Here is a 16,932-nt window from a genome sequence, read left to right as displayed (position 1 = left end):
AAGGTAGAATCCACAGTAACTTTTATAATGCAATCTTAGAAGAGACATACCATCACTTATGCTGTATTCCACTGGTTCTACAGACGAACCCTAGTACAACGTAGAGGGGGCTGTATAAAGATGTGACTGCCAGGAGGCTGGGATTATTGAAGGCCACCTTGGACCCTATCTATCACAGCCCATCCTCACCCTTCCCCAAGGCCCAAAAAACTCTCTCCCATCCCATTACCAGCATTGGTCCAAATTCCAGCAGCTCATCATCTGCATCCAGTTTAGATGCAGATAAGTTTCCTCAGATGTCATTCCTCCAGAACAGTTCCTCTTAATTTGAAGGTTTTTAACTAAAGAAACAAGTTATTTGTCCCCTACATGGCCAACATACACTAGTGGGATAGGAATGGATTATACTCTTGCTCAGGAAAGAAGAAAATGGGAGGAATACAGGGGTCAGAAATCCCCAGAAATTCTGAAATCCGGCTGAGCCACTGTCAGAAGTTCCTTGATTAGGATTCAGTCCTACCCATGCCCAAGAGTTTTTTTTTCTCCATGGCTCTTGGTCCACCTCTGGGCTCTTGGTTCTTCCCTCTGAGGCATCCTGCTATCATGAAAGGTACACATGTTTGTGATTGGGTCATTTCCTCAACCGGCTTCTGGCTTGAGGAATTTTGGTGGTTCAAAGCCACATTTTAGGGTTTTGTTAGATCAGAACCCAACTTTGAGGTGCCCAAATCTGTATTCGGTATCTATTGCCGTGTAACAAATCCCCCCCCCCCACCACGTTTAGCAGATTAAAGCAAACACTCATTATTCAGACAGTTCCTGAAAGTCGGGAATCCAGAAGCAGGATGGTTCAGGTCTAGGGTCTGTCAAGGTTGCAGCAAGCTGTCTATGGCCCCAGTCCTTGCAGGGTCTGAAGGTCTGACTGGGGCTGAAGGATACACTACCAAGATCACTCATGTGGGTGCTGCCAGGAGGCTTCAGTCTTTGCAGACTAATACCCCAATCTTCTGAAAGGTATCTGAAAATAACTTGCTGTTGCCCAATCTATACTTATTCTTCTTTTTAAAAATCATTTTTGTTTTTGATGTACATAACTATACATCACTGTATATAATTAGATTTGTTTCTGTACAAAATGTTCATGATTAGATTTATTTGTAATCTGAGAGTCTATGCTTTTATTAGGAGAATGGAAAACTCTTTCATTTCATATTATAGGCCAGTTTAAATCTAATCCTCTACCTTCTAGATGTGGAAGCTGGAGGGAGTTATGGTCACCAAGGATGGAAATGTAACAGAAGATGCCCCTCCATGGCTTACTGTGGATTGAATTTAGGGATCATAATGGAAAAGTTGATTTCAAGGGATTACTAGACCAGTGCACTTCAAGTCAAATCATCAATCTTTGGGGGCCAGGGAACCAGGGAGAGGGGATTTGTACTTACACAAATTAGACAAGGGACAAAGGGGAAGTCACAATGAACAGGAAGAGATTTGGAGAAGCAATCCCTGGAGAAAGTCTCAAACCAGGGAGCAATTGGCAGTGGGAACTCTCTAAACAGCCCTTCAGCCTCGGTGTAGGAACATCTAAAGGAAAAGCACCAGAGGGTCTTAGAAGCCTCCAAGAACTTGCTTTCTGATGTGTCTTCTTTACTCTGTCTCTGAGTGCACAAACTTTTGGTCATGTATTTACCTTTGCTGCATCTTCTGTATTGATTTGCATAACAAGCATCCTGTGTTTTGTGCTCATGTTGACTTTTTTTTTTTGGAATACTCACAGCAGCTTTATTTTTAATAGCCCAAAACTGGAAATAACAAAAATGCCCATCAACGAATAAATGGATAAACAGATTCCAATATATCCATGCAATGGAATACTACTTGAAAGTGAAAAGAATGAACCACTGCTACATAAAGCAACAAGGATCAATTGCAAAAACATTAATCTGAGAAAAAGATGCCAGACACAGAAGAGTACATTCTATATGATTTCATTCTGATGATATTCAGTAATAGGCAAGATTAAAATCCAATCTATAGTGACAAAAAGCAGAACCACTGATACCTGGGGCTGGGAGTACTGGTGGGCATTGATTGGAAAGAGGGAATGTTTTTGGGTGATAGAAATGTTTTTTATCTAGATTGTGGTGGTCATTTCATGGTTAAATAAATTTGTCAAAACTCATTTAAGTGGATGCATTTTAATTATGTAAATTGTAATTTTTAATCTTTTTTCAGCTTTATTAAGGTATAATTAACAAAACTGTATACATTTAAGGTATACAACATGATGATTTCATATAAATATACATGGTGAAGTGATCACCACCACCAAGCTAATTACCTCACATAGTTGATTTTCTTTTTCTTTTCATCCCCTTAGCACTCTCCCCTGTGGTAGGCACCTGTTTGTTCTCTGTATCTATGGGTCTGTTTCTATTTTGTTATGTTTATTTATTTGTTTTGTTTTCTAGACTCCACACATAAGTGAAGTCATATAGTATCTGTCTTTCTCTGACTTATTTTATTTAGCATAATACCCTCTAGGTTCATCCATGCTGTTGCAAATAGAAGGATTTCCTTCTTTTTATGACTGAATAATATTCCATTGTGTGTGTATATACATCACATCTTTTTTATCCTCTCATCTATTGATGGACACTTCGATTGTTTCCATATCTTGCCTATTAAAGTAATGCTACAGTGAACATAGGGGAGCATACATTTTCTCAAATTAGTGGAAGTGGAATTGATGGATTGTATGGTAATTCTCTTTTTAATTTTTTGAGGAACCTCCATACTGCTGTCCATAGTGGTTTTACCAGTTTACACTCCCACCAACAGTGCTCAAGGGTTCCCTTTTCTCCACATCCTCTCCAACACTTGTTATTTGTGGTCTTTGATAATAGCCATTCTGACAGGTGTGAGGTATATCTCCTTGTGGTCTTGATTTGCATATCCCTGATGATTAGTGATGTTGAGCACCTTTTCATGTGTCTGTTGGCCATCTGTATGTCTTCTTTGGAAAACGTCTATTCAGGTCCTCTGCCCATTTTTTAATTGGGTTGTTTGTATGTTTGTTTGTTTGTTTTTGATGTTGGGTTGTATGCATTCTTTGTATATTTTGGATATAAACCCCTTATCAGATATATCATCTGCAAATATCTTCTCTCAGTAGACTGCCTGTTCACTTTTTTAAAATTTTTATTGGAGTATAGCTGCTTTACAATGTTGTGTTAGTTTCTACTGTACAGCAAGCCCAGAGATAAACCCACACACTTATGGTCACCAAATCTATGACAAAGGAGGCCAGAATACACAATGGAGCAAAGACAGCCTCTTCAATAAGTGGTGCTGGGAGAGTTACATGTAAAAGAATGAAATTAGAACACTCCCTAATACCATACATAAAAATAAACTCAAAATGGATTAAAGACCTAAATGTAAGGCCAGACACTAAAATTTAGAGGAAAACATAGGCAGAACACTCTTTGACATAAATTGCAGCAAGATCTTTATTGACCCACCTCCTAGAGTAATGAGAATAAAAACAAAAATAAACAAATGGGACCTAATGAAACTTAAAAGCTTTTGCACAGCGAAGGAAACCATAAACAAGACGAAAAGACAACCCTCAGAATGGGAGAAAATATTTGCAAATGAAGCAATGGAAAAAGGCTTAATCTCCAAAATATACAAACAGCTCATGCAGCTCAATATCAAAATAACAAACAACCCCATCAAAAAATGGGCAGAAGACCTAAATAGATGTTTCTCCAAAGAAGACATAGAGATGGCCAACAAACACATGAAAAAATGTTCAACATCACTAATTATCAGAGAAATGCAAATCAAAACTACAATGAGGTATCACTTCACACCGGTCAGAATGGCCATCATCACAAAATCTACAAATAATAAATGCTGGAAAGGGTGTGGAGAAAAGGGAATCCTCCTACACTGTTGGTGGGAATGTAAATTGGTGCAGCCACTATGGAGAACAGTATGGACATTCCTTAAAAAACTAAAAATAGAACTACCATGTGACTCAGCAATCCCACTACTGGGCATATATCCTGAGAAAATCTCCCCTGGTGGTGCAGTGGTTAAGAATCCACCTGCCAATGCAAGGGACACGGGTTCGAGTCCTGGTCCGGGAAGATCCCACATGCTGTGGAGCAACTAAGCCCATGTGCCACAACTACTGAGCCTGCACGCCACAACTACTGAAGCCCATGCACCTAGAGCCTGTGCTCCGCAACAAGAGAAGCCACCATAATGAGAAGCTCATGCTCCGCAGAAAAGAATAGCCCCTGCTCGCCACAACTAGAGAAAGCCTGTGCACAGCAACAAAGATCCAATGCAGCCAAAAATAAATAAATAAGATAAATAAATTTTCAAAAAAGACTTATGCACCCCAATATTCATTGCAGCACTATTTACAATAGCCAGGACATGGAAACAACATAAATGTCCATCAAGAGAGGAATGGATAAAGAAGATGTGGTGTATATAAACAATGGAATATTACTCAGCCATAAAAAGGAACGAAATTGGGTCATTTGTAGAGATGTGGATGAACATAGACACTGTCATACAGAGTGAAGTAAGTCAGAAAGAGAAAAACAAACATCGTATATTAACATATATGTGGAATCTGAAAAAGTTTATGTAGATGATCTTACTTACAAAGCAGAAATAGAGACACAGATGTAGAGAACAAACGTATGGATACCATTGGGGAAGGGGGGGTGGGATGAATTGGGAGATTGGGATTGTCATATATACACTATTGATACTATGTATAAAATAGATAACTACTGAGAGCATACTGTATAGCACAGAGAACTCTACTCAGTGCTCTGTGGTAACCTAAATGGGAAGGAAATCATGTTGACTTTTAATGTAATGAAACATATATTTTAACCTATGTTTTTCTCTAATGATCAAACAAAACAATGCCTTTCGCCTACCCTGCAATTAAAGTAAGAAATTGAGCATGTTTTTACTTTACTTTAGTTTTTTTTATCTCACCTTAAAATATCTTAGGAACCAATCTATTATAGACCCAATGACACAAAGGTTTTTTTTTAATTCATGTTTTTTTTCCAAAAACATTTTTTAGCTTATGTATTTAACTCTGGAACTAATTTTTTAAAACACATAATTATTGGTAGGCTGATTCACATGGACCACCAATCCTTTTATATCTTGACTTCCTTATTTTCAAGTTATTACTTTGGATTCTTTTTCATGTCCTATTGAGTAGGTCTTTGAATAATTTTTAAGGAAGGCCATGGGAGTGAAATTGCTTCTGATTCTTAGATTTCTAAAGATATCTTTCCACTGCTTGTACTCATGAATTAAATTTGGTTTGGAATGGTATGTTTAGATCATGAGTTTCCTCTTTAGAGGAGTAGGTCTTACTCCATTTGGAGCTGGTGAATAAAGATTTAAGTTAAGCTTGTTTTTTTCCATTTGTTGGTAAACTATTATTTTCTGTCTGGTTGCTTTAATGAAATTCTCTTTACTCTGGATTTGCAAGCTATATCCAGGTATGGTTTTTTTCCTATTAAAATCTTGATTTATTTTACACTAAGAAAAATATATTTCTTTTGTGTTGGTTATTATATTTCTGCTCCTTTTGTTCCAGCATTTTCAGGAATATTTCAGGAATATTTCTTATCCATGGGTTGTATTTCTACCATTTCCACTCTGTGTTGATTATCATCTCATGCCATTTCATCATTTTTTTAAAATTAATTTATTTATTTTTAGCTGCATTGGGTCTTCATTGCTGCACGCAGGCTTTCCCTAGTTGCAGCAGGCGGGGGGCTAATCTTCACTGTGGTACACGGGCTTCTCATTGTGGTGGCTTCTCTTGTAGCAGAGCACGGGCTCTAGGCACGCGGGCTCAGTGGTTGTGGCTCACAGTCTCTAGAGCGCAGGCTCAGCAGATGTGGCACACGGGCTTAGTTGCTCCACGGCATGTGGGATCTTCCCAGACCAGGACTCAGACCCGTGTCCCCTGCATTGGCAGGCGGATTCTTAACCACTGCGTCACCAGGGAAGTCCCCATGCCATTTCATCTTTATCCTTTACTTCTACAGTCTTGGAAAGCTAGTTCATAGATTACATTTTCTCCATTGTTAGTTCTGCTTACAAGTGCATCTTTGCCTTTGATTGCATCCTTCTCTCACTTTGGCTGGCTCCATGTTTGATAAGGGCAGGGAATGTGGAGAGACTTAAACCCACCTGGATGTGTCCTTGGCATCTGGCAGGGCCTCTCCTCAGACCTACAACTAGAGGATGGAGTGGTTTGCACAAACCTGGCCCAACTTCCAGCAGGTACTCATCAGTCTCTCTGTTTCACAAGGTGGATCTTGACCATTTCTGCTCCCAAGGCTCTTCTGCCTCAGAGCATTTCCGAAGAGAATACCCATCCCCATGTGCCATTCATCCTCCTCCTGCTCTGTGTTGTACTGGGAGATGTGATCTTGGAATCAATATAAAAAGAGATGAACTGAAGGGGGAGAGTTTCATGGGACCCAATTCTGGTCCTCTTGGAACATAATTCCTTTGCAGAGGGGGAGCCATGGTCTGATTTCAGGTTATGGTAGCCCTGAGCTCCTGAGCCTGGGTAGAAAGTGGGATAAGTAAAGCCTTCTCTTGGGGTCTTGTTGTCTATTCCATGTTGGGATTAGGAGATGAAACAGATATTGCTGAGGTGGGGGTGTTTCCCCAAACCAACCCCATTGGTATAGTACTTGGTGCAAATTCCCTCTAGATTTCTTATCAATGCTGATAGGAGGTTTTATGTTTTTGCAGAACGTCATGGGCATTTTAATAGGAAATAGAGTGCATCTCAGGCTAATTCAATGGTTAATTTTCACATGTGCCTGATGCACTTCCCCCCCAGAAAACAATGTATTCGTTATTACATACAGACAATGACTCTTCAATTCCAATAAGGGTTAAAAATTACCCCACTCATCAACTCCCACGGCAGCCAAACGACACTTGCAGGTACAATTCTAAAAGATGCCACACAAGAGATAATCACTAGCATCAGAGCCTCTAAAGCGAGCAAGGCTGTCATGCAAATGGCTTGTAGGAATTCTAGCCATTTCCAGAAGCTTGTAATTATGCTGACTAATCCTGTATTACATTTAGCAGATAGTTTACCAGCAAGAATATGCCTTAAACACCAAAAGGAAAAATATAACACAATGTATCTTTACCTTATAATAAATCCGGGCCACCAAACCCCGCTGAAGAACTCTTTCACGAAAATTGACTGCTTTCAACAGAAAGGCGAGATTACCGACTGTGTCCATGTTAAACGCCAGGAAACTGAAGGAAAAACACAGTGACCATCATTATTACTTTGTCCTCAGCAAAAAATTTCAATTTGAAAGAAATAGACAGGGTTTGTTTTTTCAACAAGAATTTCCTCCCAATAGATAAGTAGTGTAAGTACACGTAATTATCCCCTTGCATCTCTCACTTGCTGTATTTTGTGCCTCTTCTCACTATTTTTCAGATGAATGCTTGGATCTAGTTATTCTATGTGGTCAGCCTTGTGATATAAGGATAATTTGGTTTACTGCTTTTTCCACTTACTATTTTTTTAATCTTTTAAAGAATATTTTATTTAGCTTTTTAAAAAAATTTTATTGAAGTGTAGTTCATGTACAATATTATATGTTACAGGTGTACAATATAACGATTCACAATTTTTAAAGGTTATACTCCATTTAGTTATTATAAAATATTGGCTATATTCCCTGTGTTGTACAATATATCCTTGTAGTTTATTTTATACCTAATAATTTATACCACTTACTATTGTATTATAATAGTGTTTAATATTTTACATAGTCTTTCTTCATTAACAGCTATATAATTTTCATGAAGTAGGTTTGTAATAATTTACTCAACATTGTTGGACATTTGTTAAAATAGTGATTATAAATGAATAGTAGTAGGCAAATATATCTGTCACAAAGTACTTGGCAATGAATAATATTTCTCAAATACATTATGTATTTATTGCTAACTATTGCTGTGAATTATTCAATAATCTCAATAATTCTGTGATGTGGATACTACAATTAACCAATGTACAGTTGGAGAATCTGAGGCTCAGCACGATTCAGTAACCTGCTCAAGGTCACAGAGGCAGAACACGTTCAAGCTCAGTGCTGTCTCAGGGGATGCCCGTATTGAAGGGAAGAGGAGCCCCAGAGGGCAGTGAGAGGGGTGTGGACAAGCGCAGGGTAGAGTGTGTCACAGAGATGGTGATTTTCTTCAGCAGGAAGTAATTTCCATCTTCCCCATCCGGCAAATGAGGAAACTGAGGCACATGGGAGTTAAGAGATTTAGGCACAAACAGACTCAAAACACCCAAGTCTCCCTCAAAAACACTTGGGGTTTTTCATCATGCAACTCTGCCTTTTGGGGTGATTTTGTCCCCCCAGCCCTCCATGAAACTTCTGTCTTTAGTACTTAGAATTAACTAAGGAGTTAATTCACAATTAAGGTTTCCCATAGCTCAGCTACCCCTTTTCCCTCCCCTTCCCCCAGATCTTTGGGAAGTAAGTTATTATAAGACCCAAATAACTTAGATTCTCTTTAATTAAAACTTAAAACCTACAAGTAGCTTGTTGTTGCTTAATCAGAAGCCACAAGAGAAATATTAAGAAGCAACTGATACAGTGCTTTTGAGAACTGATATACCACTGAATTAATAATCATCCTCCATTTAGACAAGTAAGATGGGAGGTTATTTACACGTCAGTTACATGGAAATTTAAATTATATCAATACTTATTCTAAATCTAGTCTTTAGAAGATTGGGTTTCTGTTTCAATCTATTTCACAAAAGCTGTAAAGAACTTTCATATTCTACTGAAAAGCATGTTTTAGTCGTTCCAGGGACTGTTACTATGAAACATGGCGACTGTGAATGTTGTTATTAGAAACTACCTTTCCTGGGATATTTATTGTAGAACGCTGTCCACCTGAGGTTGTGAACAGCAAGCACCACAGGAAGTGGATCTCATCCACCCACCCTATCGTAGTCACCTACCAAGCATGACTGTGCCACACGGCTCTAGGAGCTCACCCAGCATAGAAGATTAGGCAGAGTATCTTAAAAATAGGAAAATCACTAAGGGCAACCTCCTTGTATTTCACAAGAAGGTCAAAATGACTCTAAATTTAAATAAAATTTAAATTAAATTCAAATGTACATCATGAGTCATCAGGAAGATGCAAATGGAAACCACAATGAGGTAGCATAATAAATCCACCAGAATGACTAAAACTAAATACACTGACAACTTCAAATGTTGACAAGGATAAGGAGTAATCAGAACTCTCACACTTGTTGATGGACTGTAAAACTGTAAAACCACACTGGAAAAAGTTCTCCGTTTCTCATAAAACTAAATACACATAACCTACGACTCAGCAATTCCATTCCTACTATTTGCCTTAGAGAAATAAAAACACATTCATGAAAACACTTGTATACAAATGTTCACAGAAGTTCTGCTCAGAGGAGTGAAAACCTGTTAATATCCGAAGTGTCTATCTGTCACGAGAATGGAAAACAATACAATTGTACGCCAATAAAATGGACAACCTAGAAGAAATGGAAAAAGTCCTAGAAACGTATACTCTTTCAAGACCGAATGAAGAAGAAATAGAAAATATGAACAGACTAATTACCAGTAATAAAACTGAATCAGTAAAAAAACCAAACTAAACAAACTCCCAACAAACAAAAGTCCAGGACCAGATGGCTGCACACGTGAATTCTACCAAAAATTTAAAGAACAAGTAACACCTATCTTTCTCAAACTACCCCAAAATATCAAAGAGAAAGGAACACTTCTGAACTCATGATATGAGGCCAGCATCACCCTGATACAAAAACCAGTAAAGATATTAGACAAGGGGAGACCTTCAAGGTGGCGGAGGAGTAAGATGTGGAGATCACCTTTCCCCCAAAAACATCAGAAATACATCTACATGTGGAACAACTCCTACAGAACACCTACTGAATGCTGGCAGAAGACCTCAGACTTCCCAAAATATATATATATATATTTCCTTTTTTTTCTTTTTGTGAGTGTGTATGTGTATGCTTCTTTTGTCTGTATAGCTTTGCTTTTACCATTTGTCCTAGGGATCTGTCTGTCAGGGGTTTTTTTTGGTTTTTTTTTTTTTAGTATACTTTTTAGCGCTTGTTATCATTGGTGGATTTGTTTTTTGGTTTGGGTGCTCTCTTTCTTTCTTTCTTTTCCTCCCTCCCTCCCTCCCTCCCTCCCTTCCTTCCTTCCTTCCTTTCTTTTTTTTCCCTTTTCTTCTGAGCCGTGTGGTTAACAGGGTCTTGGTGCCCTGGCCGGGTGTCAGGCTTGTGCCTCAGAGGTGGGAGAGCCAACCTCAGGACACTGGTCCACAAGAGACCTCTTGGCTCCACATAATATCAAAAGGCGAAAGCTCTCCCAGATATCTCCATCTCAATGCTGAGACCCAGCTGCACTCAAAGAGCAGCTAGCTACAGTGCTGGACACCCTATGCCAAACAACTAGCAAGACAGGGACACAACCCCACCCATTAGCAGGGAGGCTGCCTAAAATCATAATCAGGTCACAGGCACCCCAAAACACACCATCAGACGCAGTCCTGCCCACCAGAAAGACAAGATCCAGCCTCATCCACCAGAACACAGGAAAAAATCCCCTCCACCAGGAAGCCTATAAAACCCACTGAACCAACCTTAGCCACTGGGGGCAGACAGCAAACACGACGGGAACTACGAACCTGCAGCCTGTGAAAAGGAGACTCCAAACACAGTAAGTTAAGCAAAATGAGAAGACAGAGAAACACACAGCAGATGAAGGAGCAAGGTAAAAACCCACAGACCAAACAAATGAAGAGGAAATAGGCAGTCTACCTGAAAAAGAATTCAGAGTAATGACAGTGAAGATGATCCAAAATCTTGTAAATAGAATGGAGAAAATACAAGAAACGTTTAACCAGGACCTGGAAGAACTAAAGAGCAAACAAACAATGATGAACAACACAATACACGTAATTAAAAATTCTCTAGAAGGAATCAATAGCAGAATAACTGAGGCAGAAGAACAGATAAGTGACCTGGAAGATAAAATAGTGGAAATAACTACCACAGAGCAGAATAAAGAAAAAAGAAGGAAAATAATTGAGGACAGTCTCAGAGACCTCTGGGACAACATTAAACACACCAACATTCGAATTATAGGGGTCCCAGAAGAAGAGTAAAATAAAGGGTCTGAGAAAATATTTGAAGAGATTATTGTTGAAAACTTCCCTAACATGGGAAAAGAAATACTCAATCAAGTCCAGGAAGTGCAGAGAGTCCCCTACAGGATAAATCCAAGGAGAAACACGCCAAGACACATATTAATCAAACTATTAAAAATTAAATACAAAGAAAAAATATTAACAGCAGCAAGGGAAAAACAACAAATAACATACAACGGAATCCCCATAAGGTTAACAGCTGATCTTTCAGCAGAAACTCTGCAAGCCAGAAGGGAGTGGCAGGACATATTTAAAGTGATGAAAGGGAAAAACCTACAACCAAGATTACTCTACCCAGCAAGGATCTAATTCAGAGTCAACGGAGAAATTAAAACCTTTACAGACAAGCAAAAGCCAAGAGATTTCAGCACCACCAAACCAGCTTTACAACAAATGATAAAGGAACTTCTCTAGGCAGGAAACATAAGAGAAGGAAAAGACCTACAATAATGGGCTTCCCTGGTGGCGCAGTGGTTGAGAATCTGCCTGCCAATGCAGGGGACACGGGTTCGAGCCCTGGTCTGGGAAGATCCCACATGCCGTGGAGCAACTGGGCCCGTGAGCCACAACTACTGAGCCTGAGAGTCTGGAGCCTCTGCTCCGCAACAAGAGAGGCCGCGATAGTGACAGGCCCGCGCACCGCGATGAAGAGTGGTCCCCACTCGCCGCAACTGGAGAAAGCCCTCATACAGAAACGAAGACCCAACACAGCCAAAAATAAACATAATAAATAAATAAAAAAAAAAAAAAAAAAAAAGACCTACAATAACAAACCCAGAACAATTAAGAAAATGGTAATAGGAACATACATATCGATTACTACCTTAAATTTAAATGGATTAAATGCTCCAACCAAAAGACACAGAATGGCTGAGTGGATGAAAAACCAAGACCCGTATATATGCTGCCTACAAGAGACCCACTTCAGACCTAGGGACACATACAGACTGAAAGTGAGGGGATGGAAATATATTCCAAGCAAATGGAAATCAAAAGAAAGCTAGAGTAGCAATTCTCATATCAGACAAAATGGACTTTAAAATAAAGACTATTACAAGAGACAAAGACGGACACTACATAATGATCAAGGGATCAATCCAAGAAGATATAACAATTGTAAATATTTATGCACCCAACATAGGAGCACCTCAGTACATAAGGTAAATGCTAACAGCCATAAACGGGGAAATTGACAGTAACACAATAAGAGTAGGGGACTTTAACACCCCACTTTCACCAATGGACAGATCATCCAAAAGGAAAATAAATAAGGAAACACAAGCTTTAAATGATACATTAAACAAGATGGATTTAATTGACAGTTACAGGACATTCCATCCAAAAACAACAGAATACACTTTCTTCTCAACTGCTCATGGAACATTCTCCAGGATAGATCATATCTTGGGTCACAAATCAAACTTCAGTAAATTTAAGAAAACTGAATCATATCAAGTATCTTCTCCGACCACAACGCTATAAGACTAGATATCAATTACATGAAGAAATCTGTAAAAAATACAAACACCTGGAGCCTAATCAATGCACTACTAAATAACCAAGTGATCACTGAAGAAATCAGAGGAAATAAAAAAATACCTAGACACAAATGACAATGAAAACACGACAACCCAAAACCTATGGAATGCAGCAAAAGCAGTTCTAAGAGGGAAGCTTATAGCAATACAATCCTACCTTAAGAAACAAAAAACATCTCAAATAAACAACCTAACCTTACACCTAAAGCAATTAGAGAAAGAAGAACAAAAATATCCCAAAGTTAGCAGAAGGAAAGAAATCATAAAGATCAGATCAGATATAAATGAAAAAGAAATGAAGGAAACGATAGCAAACATCAATTAAACTAAAAGCTGGTTCTTTGAGAAGATAAACAAAATTGATAAACCATTAGCCAGACTCATCAAGTAAAAAAGAGAGAAGACTCAAATCAATAGAATTAGCAATGACAAAGGAGAAGTAACAACTGACACTGCAGAAATACAAAGGATCATGAGAGATTACTACAAGTAACTATATGCCAATAAAATGGACAACCTGGAAGAAATGAACAAATTCTTAGAAAAGCACAACCTTCTGAAGCTGAACCAGGAAGAAGAGAAAATATAAACAGACCAATCAGAAGCACTGAAATTGAGACTGTGATTAAAAATCTTCCAACTAATAAAAGCACAGGACCAGATGGCTTTACAGGCGAATTCTATCAAACATTTAAAGAGGAGCTAACACCTATCCTTCTCAAACTCTTCCAAAATATAGCAGAGGGAGGAACACTCTCAAACTCATTCTACAAGGCCACCATCACCCTGATACCAAAACCAGACAAAGATGTCAAAAAGAAAGAAAACTACAGGCCAATATCACTAATGAACATAGATGCAAAACTCCTCAACAAAATACTAGCAAACAGAATCCAACAGCACATTAAAAGGATCATACACCATGATCAAGTGGGGTTTATCCCAGGAATGCAAGGATTCTTCAATATATGCAAACTAATCAATGTGATACACCATATTCACAAACTGAAGGAGAAAAATCATATGATCATCTCAATAGATGCAGAAAAAGCTTTCGACAAAATTCAATACCATTTATGATAAAAACCTTCCAGAAAGTAGGCATAGAGGGTCTTACCTCAACATAAGAAAGGCGATATATGACAAACCCATAGCCAACATTGTCCTCAATGGTGAAAAACTGAAACCATTTCCACTAAGATCAGGAATGAGACAAGGTTGCCCACTCTCACCACTATTATTCAACATAGTTTTGGAAGTTTTAGCCACAGCAATCAGAGAAGAAAAAGAAATAAAAGGAATCCAAATCAGAAAAGAAGAAGTAAAGCTCTCACAGTTTGCAGATGACATGATACTATACATAGAGAATCCAAAGATGTTACCAGAAAACCACTACAGCTAATCAATGAATTTGGCAATGTAGCAGGATACAAAATTAATGCACAGAAATCTCTTGCATTCCTATATGCTAATGATGAAAAATCTGAAAGAGAAATTAAGGAAACACTCCCATTTACCACTGCAACAAAAAGAATAAAATACCTAGGAATTAACCTACCTAAGGAGACAAAAGACCTGTATGCAGAAAACTATAAGAAACTGATGAAAGAAATTAAAGATGATACCAACAAATGTAGAGATATACCATGTTCTTGGATTGGAAGAATCAACATTGTGAAAATGACTATACTACCCAAAGCGATCTACAGATTCAGTGCAATTCCTATCAAACTACCAATGGCATTTTTCACAGAACTAGAACAAAAAATCTCACAATTTGTATGGAAACACAAAAGACCCCGAATAGCCAAAGCAATCTTGAGAAAGAAAAATGGAGCTGGAACAATCAGGCTCCTGTACTTCAGACTGTACTACAAAGCTACAGTATTCAAGACAGTATGGTACTGGCACAAAAACAGAAATATAGATCAATGGAACAGGATAGAAAGCCCAGAGATAAACCCACGCACATATGGTCACCTTATTTTTGATTAAGGAGGCAAGAATATACAGTGGAGAAAAGACAGCCTCTTCAATAAGTGGTGCTGGGAAAACTGGACAGCTACATGTAAAAGAGTGAAATTAGAACACTCCGTAACACTATACACAAAAATAAACTCAAAATGGATTAAAGACCTCAATGTAAGGCCAGACAGTATCAAACTCTTAGAGGAAAACATAGGCAGAACACTCTATGACATAAATCACAGCAAGATCCTTTTTGACCCACCTCCTAGAGAAATGGAAATAAAAACAAAAATAAACAAATGGGACCTAATGAAACTTAAAAGCTCTTGCACAGCAAAGGAAACCATAAACAAGACAAAAAGACAATCTGCAGAATGGTAAAAAAATATTTGCAAATGAAGCAACGGACAATCTTCAAAATTTACAAGCAGTTCATGCAGCTCAACATTTAAAAAACAAACAACCCAATCCAAAAATGGGCAGAAGACCTAAATAGACATTTCTCCAAAGAAGATTTACAGATTGCCAACAGACACATGAAAGGATGCTCAACATCACTAATCATCAGAGAAATGCAAATCAAAACTACAATGAGGTATCACCTCACACAAGTCAGAATGGCCATCATCAAAAAATCTACACACAATAAATGCTGGAGAGGGTGTGGAGAAAAGGGAACCCTCTTGCACTGTTGGTGGGAATGTAAATTGATACAGCCACTATGGAGAACAGTATGGAGGTTCCTTAAAAAACTAAAGATAGAACTACCATACGAACCAGCAATCCCACTACTGGGCATATACCCTGAGAAAACCATAATTCAAAAAGAGTCATGTACCACAATGATCACTGCAGCTCTATTTACAATAGCCAGGACATGGAACCAACCTAAGTGTCCATCGACAGATGAATGGATAAAGAAGATGTGGCACATATATACAATGGAATATTACTCAGCCATAAAAGGAAATGAAATTGAGTTATTTGTAGTGAGGTGGATGGACCTAGAGTCTGTCATACAGAGTGAAGTAGGTCAGAAAGAGAAAAACAAATACCGTATGCTAACACATATATATGGAATCTTTAAAAAAAAAAATGGTTCTGAAGAACCTAGGGGCAGGACAGGAATATGGACTCAGACGTGGAGAGTGGACTTGAGGACACAGGGAGGGGAAGGGTAAGCTGGGATGAAGTGAGAGAGTGGCATGGACATATATACACTACCAAATCTAAAATAGATAGCTAGTGGAAAGCAGCTGCATAGCACAGGGAGATCAGCTCGGTGCTTTGTGACCACCTAGAGGGTTGGGATAGGGACGGTGGGAGGGAGATGCAAAAGGGAGGGGATATGGGGATGTATGTATACGTATAGCTGATTCACTTTGTTATACAGCAGAAACTAACACACCATTGTAAAGCAATTATACTCCAATAAAGATGTTAAAAAAAAAAGATTTGTGTCTTTTATTGTAGGTAAATTCTAGGTAAGCAGAAAAACCTGTAACCAAATATTGAACTCTAGTTAATGATGTTCATTCCAAATTATTTATTATTTAGAAGTATGCTGATGTCTGTTTACTTTGAAGTGCACCAGCAAAAGAAAAGATGAATTGAAGGATGGGTTGAGGGGTTGGTACATGGATATATATACGTGATAGAGTAATCACAGCCACAGGTTAATAGTTGACTCTCTATGGTGAGTATATGAATGTTCCCTACAATTATTTCAATTTTCCTGAGTGTCTGAAAATGTTCATAATATAAATGGCACAGCACTCAAGTACAGCGCAGAAGCTTGCCTTTCCTCAGCCTCCACAGTCTCCTAGGGATCCACAGGCTGATGAGATCTGTGAGGGCTCCAGTGGCAGCCCCTTGGGGGAGGCGGAGAGGCAGCACTCATTGGGACAAGAAAGGGCACAATGGAGCTGATGCAGAACCAAGTACAGCCCCAATCAGAGCCAAGCCCTGACCTCCTCACCTAGTCTCATAGAACCTTTCCAGTACCATGATTGACTCCCCCCACTGTTCAGAGGAAGGCTAGCCTCTGGGTGTCCATACATATGGCTGCTGC

At 38.7% G+C, this 16,932-nt stretch overlaps 1 protein-coding gene across 4 annotated transcripts in view; it reads right to left on the bottom strand.

Moving 5' to 3' along the window:
- The window catches only part of ACOXL (acyl-CoA oxidase like), a 367,866-nt gene that overhangs the window by 102,240 nt on the left and 248,694 nt on the right, over nucleotides 1–16,932 (bottom strand). For all 4 annotated transcript variants that reach the window (XM_059942311.1, XM_059942314.1, XM_059942312.1 and 1 more), the window contains one exon: nucleotides 7,242–7,353. In XM_059942311.1, the coding sequence (XP_059798294.1) occupies nucleotides 7,242–7,353 (112 nt within the window). The remainder of the gene's footprint in view (nucleotides 1–7,241; nucleotides 7,354–16,932) is intronic.

Source organism: Balaenoptera ricei, chromosome 13, assembly GCF_028023285.1.
Source record: "Balaenoptera ricei isolate mBalRic1 chromosome 13, mBalRic1.hap2, whole genome shotgun sequence".
NCBI lineage: Eukaryota > Metazoa > Chordata > Mammalia > Artiodactyla > Balaenopteridae > Balaenoptera > Balaenoptera ricei.
This window is presented reverse-complemented; position numbering and strand designations above follow the sequence as displayed.